This window comes from Sceloporus occidentalis, unplaced genomic scaffold, assembly GCF_023333645.1.
Source record: "Sceloporus occidentalis isolate IW3139 unplaced genomic scaffold, rSceOcc1.0.p SCAF_3, whole genome shotgun sequence".
Taxonomy (NCBI): domain Eukaryota; kingdom Metazoa; phylum Chordata; class Lepidosauria; order Squamata; family Phrynosomatidae; genus Sceloporus; species Sceloporus occidentalis.
Genome location: NW_028316983.1, coordinates 220480328 through 220503001, shown reverse-complemented (window position 1 = coordinate 220503001; position 22674 = coordinate 220480328). Strand labels below are relative to the sequence as shown.

The window sequence follows — 22674 nt, the reverse complement described above, 5'->3', positions numbered from 1 at the left end:
ATTTATTATTATATTATTATTAACTGCTTTCCATGTACCTCCACTACATCAAGTGAGAGTATTCTTTGCAGCAGTTTTGCTTGCAATTGACCCAGGTTTATAGAATAATCTTCCTGATGTAGCTATTCTCTTTTATTAGCTTTCCACAGAAGCTGTGAAATATTTGTTGTGACGTTGTGTGTTTCCAGATTGTTTATGACTTATGGTTTCTGACTTATGGTGACCCGATCCTGGTGTTTTCTTAGCAAGCTTTGTTCAGAGGGGAGTGTTATTTCCTTCCTCTGAGGCTGAAAAAGTTTGACTTGTTCATGGTCACTCTGTCAGTTCCTATGGCCAAGTGGATATTCAAATCCTGGAGTCCTAGTCCTACACTCAGACCATTACATCATGCTGGCTCACATTGAAAAATGTATATTCCAAAATTGGTTGAATTATAATGGGATTTTGCTGCTGTTATTCATTCTGTGGGTCTTTACTATTTTGCAAGGGAAATTGACATTTAATTGTACAGAAGGCTTTATTATTATTTGGTTTAATTGTTTGAAACTGACACATACATTGAAGCCATGGGACAGAAGTGTAAATAAATGTGAACATAATCTTTTCTCCTCTCTGTTGTACCAGCTTTGCTGGAGTTCCACTGTATGTGTAACTGTCTCTGCTTATAATTTCCTTACATACTGGATCACAAACACAGGAGTAATATTAATAGTTTGTTCTAGATGTTGCATTTGATGTCTCCATACAAGATGCAGAGCAGGACCGGAGTTTAGAATTATTTTTAAAAAATAAGTTTGTATTAGTTCCTTTAAAAAAGAATTGCTTGTTATTTGACAATTACATGCTGAGCTGTATGCACTGCACTCTTGGCAATGTGCATGTTCAATGTGGTAGCAGAAATAAAAGCTGAAACTATTACTTATGTCCCTAAGAGAAACAGACATTGTTAATAGAAAGTATCCTGGATACACAAAGTGAGTATGGACTGAGAAGCAGCTTGATTCAGATACCATGTTCTTGCCCATTTGTTTCTATTTCAGATGTTTATTAAAATAAGTGCTGTTAGAATGTCAGGGAATTTACTGAAAAACCAAAATGGTCTGTATTTTTCTCAATATGGCTTGTTTTATCCAACATAGACAAATTTTTACCACAGTGGAACTTGAATGGTATGCATGCACATACAGTAGAAGCTCTGACAGGACTGTGAAGCCTTACTGCCTCAGGACAATGTAATAAATATGAATCTCAGTATTTTGTTTTCCGTTTTGAAACTGGATTATTTCCTGAATGTGCAGGTGGAGGAGCCACAGCCTGCAGCACCTCCACTTGCTTGAAAGAGTCCAATTTCATCTGCTCACTGCAGTTAGTTGGCGTGCCAATGAGCCACTTTCTTCATCAATAGCTCTCAATATTATGAATGTTTGGATTGCTCATGATGAGTTAATCAAGTAATCCTTTTGCAAAAATGCTAATGTTCTGCTCCAAGGGGAGAAAGGTTGATTTTAACCTTCTCTTTTCCCTGAATCGAGGCCATTGTTTCAGGTGGTGGTTGTTATTCCAAGGCAGTCTGCTTCAAATAGGTGTGGAAGTGACCCGGGAAAAGATTGGAATTCTTGTCAAAAAGCCCTTTGAGGCCTGTTAGCATATTCAAAGTGACTTTTTCCTTCTGTGTAATATGGAATTGGAAGATGCTGCAAGGAAGGATTAGTAACATGAAGTAACAATACTTCTTCACTCTATCATAAGAAAGTGAAAAAATCTTGCCTCTTGACATTTGGAGGAAAATGGTACCCTCTGTAAGGATGTTTAGCCTTTGCCTCCTTTGGCCTTTCTTCATTATATGTTAGCCTTTCCCCAACTTTTTATGGCCATACTGGCTGCAGATAATGAGAGTTGTAGTTGAATGGGCACCATGTTGGAGAAGGCTGCTTTATTTAGTTTAGTGGAACTGTATTGGCCCACTATATATGAGACACAATCCTATCTCCTTGGTCTGTGAAATTTGTCTAATAAATTCTCAACAAATGAGAACAGGAATATTTCTGCTGTTGATTCTAGTTGAGAGTTCAAAGTGGAGTGGATGAGACTAACTTAATCACAAATATATTAAACAGATAAGTGGCAGAAGTTGATAAAATAAATCCTAGGTACAATATTCTAGGCCCTCTTTACATATTTTGTTGCTTTGTAGTTAAGACGTCATTTTTGATTAAGCAGTCTACCTTTCTGCCTACTTCTGTATTTTTATAGTTAGATATACGCACACAGGCAGATATTATATTATTGCTTTATCTGATTCATTAAATTCAGAACTAAAAGTGGCTGTATGTGATAAATATGTAATAGCTTTTCACATTCTAGGTTATTTGTTGTGTTGTGGTTTTTTTCCTCTATACTGAAGGATGAAGAAGTCATTTTCCTGCTTTTGCAGAAGGTTTTATTAAAGACCTGCTTGTGTATATTTCTTTCTTTCTGAACAGCTGAAAAATCTAAGTTTGGAAGAGCTGCAGATGAGATTGAAAGCTTTGGATCCTATGATGGAACGTGAAATCGAAGAGCTTCGTCAAAGATACACAGCAAAGAGGCAGCCAATTCTTGATGCTATGGATGCAAAAAAACGAAGGCAACAGAACTTCTGATCTTCCTCAGATAATGCAACAAGCTTGACATGGACATCAGTAAAACTGTACATAACCAAAACACTTAAAAAGCAGAAGCTTTGAGCTTCACAACAACTAATGCTGATATACTAGATTCTAGAAGAAAGCACATTGTTCTGTAACATGAGTGAAAACCTTGTTTTTCATGTTTTTATACAATAAGAAATTTCACATTCCACTTCCTGATCCCTTTCAGCTATGTTGCAGTAATGCTGTGTGTTGTATAATAAGGAGTAGTATTTGGTTCCTGGTAAGACTTAAGGCTGTCTCCTAATTGCTCAGTAACACAGAACTGTAAGTTCCCCTCCCAATTAAAGGAATATTTATTGCATACACTAAGCTGATCTTATTTATTTCCATGCTTGATGCTTCTTAACTGTAAATGGAGCTTGCAGGTTCTAATAGTGGACGCCAGGGTAGGGTTAATTAAACTTATGTGTACAGTCACATTCTAAATTAAGTTACTAAATATTAAGACCTGACTCAGGTAAAGAGAGTTAGCTCCAGCCAGCTTGTACACACCAACTTAATTCTAATGGGATTTATTTAGGAGCTTGAAGTATAGGATGTTTTCAAGCACTTTGCTGATTTGGAGGTGCTTACAATGCATTAACTATCTTAGAAAAATGGTTACACAGAGACAGAGTTCAGTTTTTCCTGAGAATATCTCTGAAATAAATAAATTATGTTCTTATTAAAAAAAACTTGTATATTTGGAAAGTTGTCTTGCTTAGGAGACATTTCCAGTAGGTTTTGTCATCAGTCTTTCTCTTTTGGTAAGCAGGATCTTGCAGAATAGGAGACAAGTGCCTACATAGTTCTCTTTCTCTCTCTAAACCACTTTGTAATACAGGAGAAATAAAGTTAGTTAACCATTCTGTCCACATTTTTTCTACTTTTATTTTTGATCTACAACAGGGATGGGGAATCTTTGGCCCTTCAGGACTGTCACTCCTATCATCTTTGATCATTGGACGCATGGGCCAAAGTGGATGGAAGTTAGATTCTGACAACATTGGAAAGTAGCAGGTTCACCATCCCTAATTTGTATGCACCAGTTTCTGTACCCATTTACATCCACAATAAAAACATCATTGAGCCAACTTGGTTGGGTTTTTAAAAACTTTTTCATTATTTAGCCATGTATTATTATTATTATTATTATTATTATTATTATTTTAGAATTTGGAATCATCTTTTTTTGTAAAAATACTTATGAGAAATACAAGTTCAAAAGCCAAAGAAAATTATTCCTGATCAATAGGTACAAATATGCACAGGTGCCTCCCTTCTATATCTTTGCCTTCAGCAGCACTTTCTGCTAAATGCCAAAAGCATTTTTACAAAACAAAAAACTACCCTGCATTTAAAATGAAGTTTGCAGTTTGCTGCTGCTATAAACGAAACATCATTACTTTCTTGTGTTGTGAGCAATAAAAGGAAATGCTAGATTAATAATGTCCCAGAAGAGACAGGGCATTACAATCTTCTTTTAACAGCCAGACTGATGTACCTTGTAGTTATATATTTCTGTAGGGAAATATGAATGCAAAAGAAATACAAGTTTAATAAGAGAGAATGTACCAAGGTAGGGCATGCAACTTGCCATTGAAGAGTATAGGGGATATCAATAATATTAAAGCTGCCTATATTTCTCACAGTAAGAAATTTGCTACTGGCACAGATATACCAGTGCTGTTATTTAGGGCTTTATTTTTCTTTGCTTGGTTATTTGTTAGATTGAGGTTTTCTTGGAAGCATGCAGCCTCACTGGATTTGTCCTAGCATGTTGTAATATCTTTTCAGCCCTTACTTTGTGCTTTCAAATGAAAACATCCCTTTAGGGTCAATATAGTAGGCTACTTGCGTGCGCTCATGGGATCTGTATTATAAACAATTTTGAAATTGCTTTAATAGCCACTGCAAATTTGTTCTGACTTTGATTCCTCTCTACCAAATAACATTTCTGTGGTGTTTCTATAATTCCATGAATGTCTGATATATTGACAATTAAACAGCCCTGGTAACAATCTTTAATAGTGACCACTAAGTGGATATTGTTCTGTGAAGGATTCTGCTTTTTACTAAGCATTCTTTTAAAATATGTACTGTAGTCATTATGAGCTCTTTGTATTGTGCACTGCAAACTGGAGAACTACACAGCACATTCTGAAATGCCTTAAAACAATCAAAAGAGATTAACAGTGTAATGGGACCATTCCCTTCTTTTTCAGCTGAGAACGATCTTGACCATGTGCTATTGGTGTGAATGCAGGCATGAGTGTGCATGTGTTATACAATCCAAATGCTTAACTAAAATATACCAGTAAAATCTCTTTCAGACCCTAAATTGTGTTTGAGAAAAGAGATGGGGAGAATTGTGCTTAGAAACTACTGGAGCTGCTGGTACTCAGTGCTATTTGCCATTTTTTTTCATCACATCAGAAGTGTTGTGATGTACTGTGAAATTATAGTAGATAATTTTGTTTTAAATCTGGTGTTGAACATGTTTTCCCTAATAGTATAGCTACAAATCATAGGTGCTTTACGTTGTGACCTATGAAACCTTCATGTTTATATGTTTTATGGTAAACTAAAACAGAAAAATCCTGCACATTTTGTTTTTGGCAGTTCAATTTTGGGAGAGACTCTTCAGTTTTCAAAGCAGTAGCAAGACATCAAGGTGTTTTTAAAAACAACAGTAACAACAGCAAGAATACATGAATTTTGAAGCCACATCTTTTCAAAAGATGCAAAGCAATACCAAAAAGATCAACGTGGCTTCAGCCTTGTCTTTCTCTGTTGTGCCTTATCCATAATTGACTTTGACCAATCAGATGTTCTTTAACTTTCTCTTTTGGTGTTGCTTTGATTATTATTACACAGTGCAAGCCAGAAGGACAATATGAAATCCAGCTGTCAGGCTAAAACACACAGCATCTGGAAACATCTCTGTTGAGATACTGTCACAGTTCACTCACACAAACACAAAGTCAGCCCTCTGTTTTCGCTGGGGATCCGTTCCCCCCCCCCCTTTGTGAAAATGGAATTTTTCACATATTCACATCCCATAGGCTTGAATAGGGCACACCCCTTTTTATGACCCCCCCCCACATTGGCACCTCGCGAGTAAGCGAGGGTCGTGGATATTAAGTCAGTGCAAACAGAAGAGCAACTGTTTACACACACAACACGGCTTAATAGGCAGAGATATGCACAAGATTTTTGAGGCACCAAGTGTCCTTGTGTTGACATTCCCCCCTTTCTTCTTGACTTGCTAAGATTAAGCTAGTTACAACTGAACTATGTTTCCCAGATTCGGGGCAAGCCAGTACTTTAACCATAAACTGAAATCCTAACTTTTTTGGCTCTTAGTAATCTTAGATTCCCAGTTCAAATGCCACAAGGCATTGTGGTTAATTGAAGGCTTCCTGGTTTAATTGCAGCATGCCAAGAAGAGAAGGGGTGGCATGAGGGCAGAGTACATGGGCATAGGACTTGCTCATATCTCAGTTTATGAATCCAAAAAAAATCTGTCTGAACAGGGCCATTGAATCTCACAAGGAGAGAATCTTCAAAAAGATGAAATGGAACTTTACTACATTTTTCAGTTTAAAGATCAAATTGTTTAATTTTTACAGTTTAAAACAAAAGTAAACTTCAAATGTGGTACATAGAATTCTATCTGTCCAGAATTTTCTCCTCAAACAATCACTTCAGTATTGAATACAGTAAATTTGAATAGACATTTGAAATAATTGCTGTTTATTGGATTAAGCAACAAATTGTACACTAGTAATAAAATGTAAGGATAATATTTATACACATTTGGCTTTTTATTGTTCTTTCATATTTATTAAAATTTACTGGAACATACAGTATTTGCTTCCATAACCACTTTTATTTCCACTGAAGCCATTCACCTTTTGTAAAGTATTTATTTTACTAAAACTTGCAATAAATCCAGTAGAGTTGACAATTAGCCTTAGATAAATTTTAACCCACTTGGTTTATGGTTTGTTTCCAGTCTTGTACATAAAAGTTTGAAAATACAACTTTCCCAAACTCTGAAAATTGTTTGTTACCAAACATATTGAATAAAAACTTTTTCCATCTATGCTTGGTGTTGTAATGTTTTTCACTCTAGCTTTCTTAAGCTGCAGTCCTAAATACCCTTACTAGAGAATGTTCCATTGAACTTGGAGGGATTTACTTTTGACTAAACATGCTTAGAATTGTGGTTAGGCTACAATTTTAGGCATACTTATTTGGGAGTAAATTCCATTGAAATTGAAAGGATTTAATTCCACATGTGCATGTCTTAGAACTGATACACAAGCCTGCCAGCTTTGTCTCAAAATATTGTTTGCTTTAATGTTAAGCCTTGCATTAGAGTTTTCTCCAATAGACACCAATGGAAGGTATGTTTAGTCTGCTATTCTGAAAATCAGATGGAAAGCCCTCTCTCTCCCAGAAGCTGTTTAAAAATAACAGATTGTGAGCTCAGAGTATGGATTATTTTTAGGAAGCTATTATTAGTAGGCCAGCCTGAAGGCAGATTTTTTTTTTTCTAGTGTGGAGAAGAATTTTTTAAAATTCATGTTGGGGGAAAACATTGCTTTTCCTGCTCTTTTAGCTCTGTGATACCTCTGTTTTGCTGGAAAGGTGTGTCCTTGGGTTCTTGCTTCATTCAAAATTCTCTGTCATAGGGCACTGGTTCCCTTTGGAGCACTGGAAAATTTGGACTCATAGTCCGTCTTAGCTGTTCAGCAGAGTAAAGAGAGATGTTGTATTGGGAAGTGATGTGCCAGAATGACCTTTTTGTAGAACATGAGGGTGGGGTGGGTGGAGATATAGCAATAACAAGTACATTTCTATATCACTTAGGGTGCTCTTAAGCACTCCCTAAGCGGTTTTAGCGACCTACAGAAGGATGCAAAGCTGAGTCAACCCTGAAGCCCTGCCTGGGATCGAACTCACAACCTTGTGGCTGCGAATGGCTGCAGTACTGCATTTAACCACTGTGCCCCCAGATCTTCCTATAGCCCCGTGGTGGCAAACCTATGGCATGCAGAGCCGTTTTTTGTGGCACGCGGAAGGCAGGGAAGAGGGGGAACAGGAATGCATCTGTTCCTCCTCCTTCCCGGCTGTCTTGGGTCTTCAGCTGCCTCCAGAGAGGCAGCTGAAGGCCCTGGAGTGTGCGGGGGGAGGAGGAGGAGGAACCGGCACATGCCTGTTCCTCTTCTTCCCTCCTTGTGCCTCTGGGCTTTCAGCTATCTTCGGAGAGGCAGCTAAATCCCCAGGAGGGCAGGGGGAGGAAGTCCTGCTCTGGGTGTCCCATTCATCCCTGGAAGTCCTTCCCCCAACACCGGTTAACACCCAGTGCCGGAAGGTCTTTTAGTTTGGGCACTTGCTTCCTAAAAGTTTTGCCATCACTGCTATAGCCCTGGGGCTGCATGTGGCCCCACTAGGAGTTTTTTGTGGCCAGCCAAACTGCATTAAGCCTCATACACCTGTTCCACCAGATGAAATATAATCTAAAATGGATAAAATATCAGTCCTAAAGACCTAAAGAGGTGGCATTTCACAGGAATGACATAACCTAAAAAAAATCCCCAGCCCCCACCACAAGTGAAAGAAATCAGCCCAAAAGAGGAACACATGGAAACAGGAAATTACTTCCAGTTTAACTTTTTAGCCAGTGCTCAGTCAGTTTGGAGGGTGGGGAGCAGCTTCCTGCTGGGGCACGTGGGCGAAAATTGGCTTCTCTTCATTGGTGCATGCTATTGTACATTGTCCTTCTCATGTCAGTTGTGATCTTCCAACCCAACTGCTGTGAGTGGAATTGGAATGGAGGGGAAGATGTGTGAAAAAAGAAGGTATTTGGAGAGAATTATCCCATATGTTATCATCTCTCTATGAACTGTATAGCCATCTGCCTTTTTTTGACTAAAAGCCATTACATGTCCGACACAATACATACCTGTACGTACACAGAAAAAGTCAAATTAACAAGTTCCCTGCTCAGTCTATAAGCAGAAGGTTTCAGAGAAATAACACAAATACTTTGAGCATCTTTAGCAAATAAGGCTCTTTTATGTATGGCCTTTGGATCACAATATGACAATAACCAGCATATTTTCACGTAAGAGCTCTCACCCGTTGAAGAACACAAAATATGCCCCAAGAATCTCTCCCTGGGAGTTTGATACAACTGTCAATAAAGTAAAGTAATAACCTCTATCTCTCCCACACCAGATATGTAGCTTTAGATTTCTTGTAAGATTTCATATCTGCCATCCAAAAATGGTGTTGGCATCGTTCAGAAGGATAGTTCTGTAAAAGCAGTTCTCAGAGGAGCAAAGGTAAGTGTTTATAGGTACTGAGCTCTTAAGTGATTGGTTTTCAGCAAATTATACCAGTGGGAAAACTTTGAACATTTAATTAAAGCTAAATCCTGATTATTATCCAACTTGTAAATCCAGTCCCTCAGCTTGTTTTTAACTCTCAAATGTAATAAAAATATCTGTCATAGGGGTTTTCAGAGGTTAATAGATTTCGGCATAACTTAGGTCCAAAACACACAGCAGAAATAATCCAGTTCGATACCGCTTTAACTCCCCTGGCTCAATGCTAAGGAATTCTGAGAACTATAGTTCTGTGAAATATTTTGACTTCTTTGTCAGAGAGCTCTGCTAGAAAAATTAAATTACAATTCTTGGTATTCTCTAGCCCCGAGCCAGGGCAGTTAAAGTAGTATCAAACTGGATTATTTCTGCGGTGTGTTTTGGACCGTAGTTTAGGTGCCTTTCTTCCATTGTCTGTGCAAACAAAACTTTGGAAGGTGGCCTTATAACACACCCAAAATCTTTTTATGGTACAAAAGGGATGCCTTCTTAGCCCTAGTTTTTACAGGACTTTATCACATGGGAAAAATTGGTAGTTTAAACGGTGAATATCTCATGAAAATCACGCAATCACAATTAAAATGCAATTAACATTTTCGCACACAGCTCTATAAAGCAGCCATTATCCCAGGAATAAACAGGCAATAAACAGTACCAAATCACAGGATTTCCCCATGAATGATTTGTTGCTGTTTATTGCCTGGTTATTTCCAGGGTAATGGCACTTCAATCACTTTTCATCGTGATCTCATGTGAAAACCTTTAATTGGTATTGCACGATTTTCACAGTATATTGTCCCCGTGTGATAAAGTCCACAGATACCACACCTGTCTCTGTTCTGAGGAACACCGATGGAGTCCTTGGAAGTATTGCCAGAAAGTACTTCAAAAACATGCGTTGGCAGACATGCTTCCAGGTCATTCAGTTTTTGTCTTATCGACCAGATCTCAGTTCACTTTTGTTTTTGGGGAACTACTTTCCTTAGAAACACTTTCAGTGCAGGATTACCACCCTGCTGTCCCTAGAACCGAAAAATTTCATAATGGCATGGGCTGTCCTGTTATTTGATGTTTTGTGAGTCTTCCGGGGGAAACATCATCAAATTATACCCCCAGATATTTAAAGAATGAGATTTTCTATTGTATTTCCACTTAAATTTCAATTATGCTTAGCTGATCATTTGCAAAATACCCATAATCTTAAATTTGGCAAAGATTTATTCTAAGATGTTCTGTTAGAACTCATAAAGTTTGCTCAAACTTGTCTTCAGCTCAATTTTATTCCTAGATAAAAGTACAGTATCAGCATATATTAGGATAGTTGTTTTATGGTTTCCAATTGAAGGAGGAAGTGGTCTGGATTCTGGGCAATTTTCCAATTGAAGGAGGAAGTGATGTGGATTCAGGGCATAGTTACAATATTATTATTAATATTATTATTAAACAGGAGGGTACTAACAAACAATCTTAAATACGTTTTTGTTGTAGGTATTCCCTCTATCAGTCTTCTATCTGTGCTAAACCTTATTCTCATGGTTGGATTAGTGTATAATTTCTGAATTAAGAGTAACAGACTCTTATCAATATTGGTCTCTCAACAAGTTCACTGCACAAATAATTTCTTTTACTTAGATTAAAGACTGAGGAGAAGTCAATGGCTACTGGTATATTTATAAATTAAATGATTTAACACAAAAATCTGCCCCTCTGTACTGTGACCTTTCTTAAGGCCTAGCTTGTTCCTGATGAATAATATTATTTTTATCTTCCCCTTTTAACTTGTGGAGGAAGACATGGCTGTAAATCTTAAATCTAATACCCATTAAACTAATTGGCCAATAGTTCTGAGGATTTATCTCCTTTCTTATAAACTAGGAAAGTTATGTTCTGTTTCCATTCCCCAGGGGAAATGCCTGTAGATTTTAAATGAGAAAACAGTTTTGCTAACAAAGGGATCCAAAATTCAATTTCTTCTTGAAGACCTCTGATGGAATCAAATTCTTGCCAGTACTTTGTCTGCTGCTAGAACACAAACATATAAATTTGCTTACTTCTTGTTCCATGAATAAGGGTCATTCTGGTAATGCCATCAGAAAATCTTAATTAGTTGATCCATTAAAGCTGATAACATGATCTACATTTCAAAAGTATTGCTGAAGTAAGTTCACCAGGTATTAGCTGAAATGCAAGCATGGAATGGGGCTTTAAAGCCCTTGTGTGATATTGAGATCAGATCCCAGAACCATCTTTCATTCCTTTCCAGAGCAGCCAACCCCAACTCCTTCCACTGACCAATCATAAATGTCTCTTTGTTCCTTTCTAAGAGCCTTATCATACTAAACGAATCTTGCTCAGAAACAAGATATTAGAAGTACAAAAAACTGCAAATGCTGGATGATTTTTAGACTCATTTGTCCCAAACAGAAATAACGTAAAAATAAAGCAAATGGAAAGTGGACAAAAATGACACCTTTTTACTTTCGGGAAGTTCCCAAAAGTAAAAAGGTGTTGTTTTTGCCCACTTTCCGTTTCCTTTATTTTCGCGTTATTTCTGTTTGGGAGAAACATCATCTGAAAAACTCCCACATTTGTAGTTTTTTTCTACTTCCAGTGACATTGGAGGTAATAGAGAGCAGCCATGGCTGGTAGTACTTGATGGCCTTATCCTCCATGGGAGATTAGTCTGGCTACTTCTTTGTCTTCCTTTCTTTTCCAGCAAGCTTTTGGAAAGCTTTTTTTTTCCTTTTTAACAGATATGGCCTTTATGGTGCTGTATTGTTTTTAATCTGTTTTAAAGTAAGACTTTAATTGATTTAAATATTGTTGCTTTGGTTTTAATGTTGATATTGTATGTTTTTTCACTCTATATGTTTTATTGTATTCTCTGTCTTTTTGTAAGCTGCCTTGAGTCCCACCTTGGGAGAAAAGCAGGATATAAATAAAATGATGGATGGATGGTTTCTTTTGCTTCCAATTTTCCCTGGGGCAAGTTAGTAAAATGTCAACACTGAAGAAGCACCCTGTCTTAATAATATTTTTCAGGCCTGTTATAACTCTTCTGTTTCTTTTACAGGTTCGGCTGTTTCATTTGCCTGTACTAATCTTATGCTTCAGGATGTATTAGACTGGGCTTGCTGATACAAAGGGCAGGTTGAAAATGAAAAGGGAAGCTCAAAGAACTGCTTTTGATACGGAGGTTCTGGTGAAAAAGAAAAAGAAAAGAAAATCAGATTGATAACCTGTAACATCAGATGCCTTCCTTTGTATTTCAGTACATGTTTTGTATTCCCAGTGATGAAGACCAAGTATTGCCAGAAAAAGATTAGATTATCTTTTCCCTAGCTGTCATTATAAGGAGTATTTAAACTGGAGACTCATCTCTAGTTCAAAGTTCTATGTCAGTTTCCCATAATCCCTTACAGTCTTTTTTGTATTTTGCTTTTTTATCTATGTTTTGCACATATTTACAGTGCATCTGAATTTCTGCAAATCTCTTCCTGTTCTTGTATTAGCAAGTAATGCTGGGATGGAGTGTGTTTTTAGGAGAAGGGTAGAAGAGGTCGATATGTACCGTATCCTTCTCATGTTACATTTGTTAGTCCAAAGAATTTTGGAAGATTGGACTAGTTGATATGAGGGTGACCTTTCTTCTCTTAATGGCTCATTTCCATTGATGACAATCTTGCAGGCAAGGGCTGCATTCTTGTGGTCAGTGGATATGAATCCAGAAATGGATCTCTCTTTCAACCTTTTCCTCTGCCTTTCCCCCTGGTCCAGATTAAGACATTTTAAGATCCTAAAGTTTAAAAGGCCTGTTGTTGTTGTTGTTGTTGTTGTTGTTGTTGTTTGTTGTGTGCTTTCAAGTCTTTCTCTAATTTATGGTGTCCATAAGGTGAGCCTGCCATGGGTTTTTCTTGACAATATTCGGAAGGAGGTTTGCCTTTGCCTTCTTCTGTCCAAGGTCATCCAGTGGGTATCCATGGCCTGGTGGGGAACTGAACACTGATCTCCAAAGCCATAGTCCAACACTCAAACCACTACACTGTTACTGATTCTCATAATATTGCATAAAAAGTATGCTGTTGTTATAGCAATTATGCAGAACTTAAAATTTAGTAATTTTAAAGCATTATTTAGAGGCCCCCCTCATATTCTGAATGTAATTTATTTGGGTCAGTCATACATCCAGAACTGTTATTTCCCTCCCCCCCGCCCCCATGTTGCAGCTGAGCTTTTGCTGTTGACTTGAGTTCAATTGTGCATACGTTTAGTTCAATGGCCACAAGTTAGCCACCACATAGTTAATGCCACGAGATTATTGCTCTAGTTTGGGGTGGTACATGCAGCTGAGGTCTAGGGGCCACACAACCTTCCTCAGCAGACCTTGGAGACCATGTTCCATGTGCTGCATCTCACACACTCTGAACAGAGCCTGATGTGAAGGCTCATAGTAAGGACAAGCATATGTACTGTAGTAACCAACCTTCTCATGTAATGGTTGCTCAGGATCTACTTTGCCAGCAGAAAAGCTATAAGCCCAAAAATGAATATTTGATAGTTTGCCCTTGTGCATGGGAAAACTCTGCCATATTGGTAGAAAAGCCTTCAGAACAGCAGAAACCTTTTAAGTGTGACCACTGTGGTTGTGCACATATGATACAAATTGTTGATTGAATGTAACTATAGGCTGTTTTCATAGTGGTGCCTTATATTAGTCAAGGTTATTGAAGACTGATTGCTCTACTTGAAGGGAAATCCGATGGCATCCAGGTTTGTTTATTTTCCATAATGCAATATTCCTTAAGTTACTAGTAGCTACTCAATAGCAGCATGCAGGATTTGCTAAATCGAAACCTTGTTCACTTGCTAACTGTAATGATCAGTTCTGTTTATACACGCGAGCTGTCAGGTGTTCTTTGGTCAAACGTGGAGGGGGAAAGTCAAGAATTTTAACAGGCAGGATGTATATTTGAATGTTTATGTAACAGATACAGAAGGTATTATGCTCTTTGAAATCACAGCATCACTAACTGAGCTATTTGAGTATTAGAGTGTGTGTTGGTTAGTTAATATATATACGAGATTACAAGGATTTTAATGCATGCTGTTATAAGCACAGTGTTTCTGTTTGCAAATATATTTATGTAACTAAACAATCATGAAGTCGAGTCAATGCTGAACTACAATCCCATCATGCTGGTGTAATACTGAGATACAGTAGATTGGCAAAGGCTCCCTAGTGAGTTTCTTGACTGACTTGTTTCCTTCCCAGAATGCCACTTGATGCTATATCTCTCTGTCATTTTCCCCAGCCTGATTCCCTCCATATGATTTGGTCCACAAGTCCCATCTGCCCCAATGTGCATGAACAGGGGATCAAAGTGGGGCTATGGTAACTGTAGTACAAAATATCTGGAGGCTATTGGATTGCAGAAGTCTGATCTGGGATCAATTCCCACACATCTGTAAATGATTTCAAGGCTGATAGGATTCAGCAGGTCTGCATTTAATACCAGGCTTTCAGCATGGCATCCACTATATATGTCTACTTTTGTTAAAGGTCAGAGATATATTCTGTTGTCAGTTTTTGGCCTGCTCATATAACTTTAAAGGACAGAATTTAAGCTTGTCTCACACATAGAGAGTAAGATAAATGGCATAAGAACTAATACAAAAAGATAAATGTAAAAGTTTCCCCTTTGATGTGATTGTCAAGTCATATCCAACTTAGGAGGTGGTACTCACCTCTGTTACTTAGCTGAGGGAGCCAGCATTGTCAAAGAGGACTCTTGATCATGTGGCCAGCATGACTGCACTGTTACCTTCCCACCAAAGTGGTACCTATTTATCTACTTGAATTTTAACATGCTTTTGAGCTGCTAGGTTAGCAGAAATTGGGGCTAGTGATAGGACCTCACTCAGTCACACAGCGTTTGGGTCTTGAACTGCCAACCTGCCAACCTTGGGATCATCAGAGTCGATGTCTTAAATGCTGAGCCACTATATCTCAATATAAGAACTAATATGATCAATTAAATCTCTGAGGATGTGTCTGTATCATTCAGAATCATTAAGACTGTCCTCAGCTCCAGTCTGGGATAAATACCAGATGCTCTGGGATGTAAATAAGGTAAGAAACACCTGTAATCAAGAGAGGACTACTGGCATGACTGGGAATGAATGTCTTTGGATATGAGCATGAAGAGCTGAGGCCAGTAGGATAGTTACAGTGTCTACTGGACCACACATGGGATTATAGATAAAATGTGTTTTGACAGAGAGAGATAAACAAGAGGTAGTAAGCCTCTCTCATATGTTTTATTTTGATTGGACAGCTGACAAATTTAGTGGACTAAGAGAGAATAAAAGGATTTCAGAAAGAGCCAAAAAGCAAGCCTCTGAAGCCTCCAAGAAAGATGTCTATTTGATATCAGCCTGTACTCTTTTAGGCTAGACCGATAACCACTTGTAAATGCTGCCCTGAAATGCTGATTTATGCTGGTAAAACTATACCAAGAATAGGTACATTCAGTTAAGATCTAACAAGGAGAATAACCCTTGAATGCCTGTGTAGTCACAGATGTTTCTTCAGAGATGGGTAATTCCTTAACAGATGAGAATATATACCTGCATGGATTATAGGATTATATTATTAAAATTGTTAAAGGTGATACAAAGGACAGAATTTCGTACATAGAAAAACTTTATGAAATGCCTGTATAATGGGGAACTATGGAAAGTGTAGAGAAGCTGATGAGCATGTTAGATAAAAGGCTGTGTTAAATAGTTTAATGGTTAATTATTACCAAGCCTGTTAAAGAGGTCAATAAAGAGATAAAGGGGCTGTACAGATTGGGAGAAAGGGGAGGCCTCAGCAGATAAATGCTGCTCCCTCCGCAAGGCCTAAACCCCCCCCCCACTCCCAGCGGTTTGTTTTTGTGCTGCGCAGGGGGTGCCATTGGTGTACTCATGCATAATGATGACATCCACTCTGTTTGGGTGCTGCGCACAATCATGGCGCCTGTGCATTGATAGTAGGGCTGGATCGTGCAGACGCTCAGCTCTACAGAACCCTAATTTCGACCCCAGGCCGGTCTGTACTGGGACGAAGTCCCCTATGAAATGTCCTGATGAAAGGGTAACATCTTGATGGCCATATGATATGAAGCAATGAATTGTATGATGTCTTAAATGCAGAGCAAGGGAATGGAATGAAACTTAAGCACCCCGTCTGTGTTTCTCCCTAAGGAGAATCTTATGTTTATATATCTATGAATGCTTATAATAAATCACTGAACGGAGTATCAAAGAGCCTGCTCATTTCCTGTGAAAATATCCTGCAATCCCAATTCTTGAATGGAATTTTTGTCAGTCTGTCTGGTTTAACCACCATCATGAGCTGGCACACAGGTGGCCAGAAGCTGGTAAAAGTGATACCAGAGAGAATCCAGAAGTAACTGTCAAGTGGCAAAGACCCTCAATCTCTCAGTCTAAGAGGCAGGAGTGGGAAACTGTGTCTGTTTCACATTTCTCTTAAAAAAATTATTTCTCTTTTTTCTCACCTTCTTGGGACAGAAAGGTCTGTGTTTAAATCTGTCTGAATATAAAAATCACTCAATTATGTTGTCCCAAACTGTCTGTCTATGTGTCTGTCTGTATATCTGTCTAACCCACCACACAGGATTCTTGTGGGGGAATAATAGAGCAAAAAACCAAAGTTTGGAAAAGTTACCTTCTTGGACTACAACTGTCCCCAAACAACTTGGGGAACTGTAAGAGTTGTAGTCCAAAAGAGTAACTTTTCCAAGCTCTGGAAGAACCACAATTCACCCCGTCCTGGAAGAGACTGCAGGACAAGAAATGTAAGAAACAGATACTGTTTTCTCCCCCTTTGTGGTTAGCTGTCTCCAGCATCAATGCAGAATCTTAATGTCTAATGTCTGATGATGGTATTTTTTGAGATGGTAAGATACATCTAAAAACTCCAGGAAGGGATATGTATATGTGTGTGTGTGTGTGCCATTATATCTTTGCCTGTTGGAAACACTTCATCCCATGTGACATTCTAGTAAAAGCCAGGAAATCTAAAGAAACAAAAGGTAGTGTGGAAGGAGCCTTCCAAGAAATAAAAACAATAAAAACAAGACAAGTTTTATTCAAGAGTGTGGAAAGAAACTGGGGATAGTGTGAAGCTTAACAAGAACCCAGGGCATGGGTGGGTTAAACCTGGTGTGAAAGGAAGTAACAAAGTGATAATAGTAATGGACACTGATTTTGAGGAGCACAGCTGCTGTGGAAAAGCTCTGTGTGGAAGAGCTGAAAGGTCATGTCAGATTGATTTAACACCTCTGATTATTATTGATGATGTTGCTGACTCCTGATTTAACACCTCTGAGCATTATCGTTGCTTTTTCTGACTCTCCAGTCCACCAAAAAGAAAACAAGAATGTTTTTCCAATTCTTTATTGGCAAGGGGCGATTGCTTTTTCATTAAAAAATAACCACCAAATAAAATACAATTCCCTCCTTCACTGCAATAATTTTCTTCTGCTCTAGTGTAGTGTTTCTCAAATGTTGGTTTTCCAGATGCTCTGGACTTTAGCTCCCAGAAGCCAGTGATGAGGGTTTCTGGACTTAAAGTCCAGCACATCTGGATGACCAATGGTTGTGAGCCACTGCTCTAGAGAGCAGGATTAGGCTTTAAAGTTATTGGATGGAAGAGTCCAGTTGGAGAGGCAGCATGGTCACAGGGTCTGCAGAGTCATAGAGTTAAACCACTACACCACTTTAACTCATAATACATGGCTTATAAAATGCCTCCCCCTTTCCTTTTTGTTGTTTGCTGTTGTCAAATCAACTTCGACTTATAGGTCTTTCATTCATGGGGTTGCAATAAGTCACTGTGTCATGAGTAACTGCTCAGGTCTTGCAGACTCAGGGTCATGGCTTCCCTGATTGAGTCTTCAATCTGGAATGTGGTCTTCTTCTTTTCTTACTGCCTTCTACCTTACTAAGCATTATTGTCTTTTCTAGTGAGTCAAGTCTTCTCATGATATGGCCAAAGTACAACTGTCTCAGTTTGGTCATCTTGGCTTCAAGGGAGAGCTCAGGCTTGATTTCCTCTAGGACCCAGTTATTGGTATTTTTAGGAATCCACAGTATAAGTAGGACTGTTCTCCAGCACCACATTTCAAATGAGTAGATTTTCTCCTTATCTGCTTTCTTCACTGTCCAGCTTTCACAACTGTACATAGAAAATGGAAATATAATGGCATGGGCAATCCTAACTTTAGTATTAATGACACTTCAGGATCTTGTCTAGCTTCTTCATAGCTGCCTTTCCAAGTCCTAGTCTTCTTCTGATTTCTTCACTGCACATCTGATTAATGGCTGAGACAAGGTAAGGAAACTCTTGAACTATTTCAATGTTCTATTTTAAAGCTATGTAAATCATCTGTGCTCATTATTTTTGTTTTCTTAATGTTCAGCTGTAAACAAGCCTTTGCACTTTCCTCCTTGACTTTCTTCAGTAATTGTTCCAAGTCTTTGCTATTTTGTGCTACTGGCATGATCTTATTTGCATATCTTAAATTGTTGATGTTTCTTCATACAATTTTCATGCCTCCTTCCTCCTAATTTAATCCTGCTTTAAGTATATGTTCAGCATACAAATTAAACTGATAGGGGGTTAAAAAGCAACCTTGCCTGACTGCCTTGCCAATTGCAAATCATTCCATTTCTCTGTATTCTGTCTTGATGGTAGCCTCTTGCCCTGCGTACAGATTACACATCAGGACAATAAATGTTGTTGCACATCTGTTTCTTTAAGAACAATCCTTAGTTTTTCATGATCAATACAATCTTTGCTATACTCTATAAAGCACGGACTGATTTGCTTTTGAAAATCTTTGGTGTGCTACATTGTCCAGTGTAAGTTTGCTATATGATCTCTAGTGCCTCTTCCATTCCTAAACCCAGTTTAGACATCTGGCATTTCTCACTCCATATATGGTAAAAAACTTTTACTTTTGAGCATCACTTTGCTTCCCTGGAAAATTAATGGAATGCTCCTCTAGTTACTGCAATACTTGATGGCCATTTTGGGGGGAATTGGAATGTACATTGAACATTACCAATCTGTGGGCCATTGTTTTGTTTTCCATATTCAGATTTTAGTTAGAACTGGAGTATATTCTGCCTCTGTATATATTGAAGCAGTTGTAATGGTGTGCCATTATTCCTGGTGGTTTATTTATCCAAGGGCTCTGAGTGTAGCTTTCACTTCACTTTAAAAAGTTGTAGATTTGTCTTCATATGGTTTCTCCTTGAATTAATCTGCCAGCCTTTAACCTCTTGTATATACTTCTTCTATGTATTGTTTCCATTGTGTTTTTATTCCTACTTGGTCATGTAGTGTGCTTCTCTGTTGATCATAGAATAAATATCCCTTTGATTTCTCAGATCTTTTGGAAGAGATCTCTTCTTTTTCCTGTTTTGTCATCTTTTATTTCTCTGCGTTTTATTATAGTAGTTGTCACTGTCCCTGTGCACAAATTGTTGAACAGTTGTATTCAGTATTCTAACTCCTTTTCTGTCACCTCTTACTTTTGCCTCTCATCTGTCCTTAACTGCTTGAAGAGTTTCATCTGTCATCCATTGAGACTTCTCTTTTCTTTTTGGGTACAGATAGTGTCTTTTTCCATGACACCCTGAAAATGTCCCTGGTTTCGGTCCAGAGCTCTTCTGACTCCCAATCAATTAGGCAATTAGATTTTCCACATTATCTTTAAATTCTACAAAGATGTTCTTCAGGTTGTATTTCAGCATGATGGTTGGTTGGTTTAGTGTTCATCTTTAGCTTTACTCTGATTTTTATATTATATTTTATATTAATAGCTCATAGTCTGTGCCACAGTTTGCTCCTGGTCTTGTTTTTGTAGAGAATATGGATCTTACCAATTAAGTAATCTATTTAATTTCTGTATTGGCCATCAAGTGATGTTCGTGTATAGTTGTTTCTTTGGTTGTCTGAACAATGTGTTTGCAATAGATAAACTGTTGGCCTCACAAAATTCAGTTAGTTGGTCTCCTGCTTAATTTCTTGATCCTAGACCAATTTTTCCTACAAACTTTAATTCTGTTTCCTATTTTGGCATTTCAATCACCTATAATAAGCAGTAAATCCTGTTCTGGTGTGTGATCAATTTCCTCCTGAACTTCAGAAGAGAATCTTTCAATTTCCTCTTCTGCCTCTATAATTGGAGCATAATCTTGGATTAGTTACATTGATGAGTTTTCCTTGAACTCTTGCTGACATGATTTGGTCACATTTTGCATTATATCCTTTGACTGCTTTTGAAATATCTCTCCTCCTTATAAATGCCACCCCATTTTTTCTTAGATTTTATTTCCTAAGTAAAACACTGTTATTTATCATCTGACTCAAAATGTCCCATTCCTGCCTACTTTAGCTCTCTCACTGCAAGTATTGCAATATTTATGCATCCCATTTCTGGTTTTATTATGTCTAGCTTCCCCTGATTCAGATTTCCCACATTCCATGTTTCACAGTATGTGCTGTGAAGCTTCAGACTTTCCTTTTGCCTCTGAGCATGTCAACAGCAGAACATCCTTTCAGCTCGAATCCACTTGCATCATTAGCCACAGTACTACTTGTAGTTGTCCTTTGCTTTACCCCATTAGCTCATTCAGTGTCATCTGACCTGAGAGTGTCATCTTCTGGCATTATCTCTTGTTTCATTTTGGGTTGTTTCATCATAGGCCTTTATGTAATAAAACATCTTCAAAAGGAGGTTTACTGTGCCCTCCTCTGCACACTACTAACAAGCATTAGCTATGGTGCCACTGCTGTTGTCTCTGAGAGATCCTCTGCCAGTGTCACCATCCATTACTGCTGCTGCCGAGTAGCTGTTTGGCACATTTAGTCTAGCTCTTCGCCAAAAGCTTATCTGACATGAGAGACCCTACCAGCAGCCCCACCAATAGCACTACCTTTCCATGGTGTTGGAGCAGTGTGTTCCTGTAAGGCAAAAGGCTATGCTGACTGTGGCAGGGCTAATGGTAGGGTCTCCCTCCATCTGTACTTTCTGCAATAAGATTACATAGTTAAGAGACAATGGAGCACTTCATTACTGGTTACAAACTGATGCCTTTAGATGTGAGTGAATTTTTTTTTTTTTTTTTGGTGATTCAACAGCATGTTGATTTTGAACAAAACTAAACTCACATCCAGTAAATTTCTGCATTCTCTCTCCCCTCCCCATGTACAGCATGACTTCAGGTTAAACACTGGTGTAAACTTTTCCTGCGTACAACCATTCAGGTTGCAGATAGAATTGTTGCACAAATGGGATTACCCATCAGGATCTATCTTTGAAATTTAAGAATGTACAGATGTTGGTTTAAAAAAAAAAGACAGAACGAATCTGCACTACTGAATGCTTTTGTAACTGTAAACTATTGTGTTGCATCCTGAAGCCAGAGCAGATAGAGTAACTGACACATTCTGTTTCAGTACTTAAGTGGATGCCATTCTTGTTACAAAAGAACCAGCAAAGGGCCTTACAAAGTGTTTGTCATTTCTGGAGTGTGTGCATCCCAAAGGGCTGTGAGAGGAATTTCAGGGTGTGTGACAAAGAATGGTTTGTGTCCTTGAATCATGACTTTTTTGTCTGAATAAATTAGAACATAATAATAATAATAATAATAATAATAATAATAATAATAATAACTTTATTTATATACCGCCTTTCCAAGGTGATCAAAGCGGTTCACAACATCAAATATTCATTACAATACAGGGTATTGTAATTGCTCAATTTAGATTTGCATTTTATGCACTGAGTTAAAAGATGTTTTTTAAGTTCCATTTGTTCACCTGCAGTATTGTGTGTGGTTCAATTTGTGATTCAAAAATTAGAAATTAGACTTCTTTATCTTCAAGTGATATTACTTTTGTAGGGGGTACGAACATCAGTCAAACATTTCCTAGGGGTGTGGGGCCATAGAAAAGGCTGAGAACCACTGGTTTATGGGAAGACTGTTCAACCTTGTGAAATACAAGGTAAGAATAGACCAGCTCTCTGAGCCTGCACAGCATGATAGTCACTACTGAGCTACTACAGACAGTTCCTGCAGATTTGGGATTAGAAAGGGAAATCACTCAGAAGGCTTGATGTCCTGGCAACCTTAAGTGCAAGCACTGCTTGCAGGAAGTATGATAAGAGGATGTGGAACTGACTCCTTAAATTGCTTCATCAATTAGTAAGTGAAAGCCCATTGTTGGATCATTTTTTTAAAAAAACTTGGGTTTGCTGACAGATGTAATTAATCTGTCTATAATTAATGTTGACTTTAGCTAAACCTGAGCAAATATTCATTACTTTATAGCAAACTATAAAATATTTCACAGGCTGTCAGATGGGTTCTATGACATGAAAATTTGCAGTAGTGCGCACTAATTTTATATTAGAAATCCCCATTCCAGAGCAAATAGTAGTCCTTTTAACAAAAGTAGGTTGCTCAGTTGGAAAGAATACCTTAAGCCTCATTTAATCACTTAACCCCCCCCCTTTTTTTATACA

The 22674-nt window shown here is 38.1% G+C and overlaps 1 protein-coding gene across 2 annotated transcripts in view; it reads left to right on the top strand.

Moving 5' to 3' along the window:
* Positions 1–6723, top strand: part of STK3 (serine/threonine kinase 3) — a 161826-nt gene extending 155103 nt beyond the window's left edge. For both annotated transcript variants that reach the window (XM_089517701.1, XM_089517702.1), the window contains exon 11: positions 2484–6723. In XM_089517701.1, the coding sequence (XP_089373827.1) occupies positions 2484–2642 (159 nt within the window). In that variant the 3' untranslated portion in view covers positions 2643–6723. The remainder of the gene's footprint in view (positions 1–2483) is intronic.
* Positions 6724–22674: the final 15951 nt, after the last annotated feature.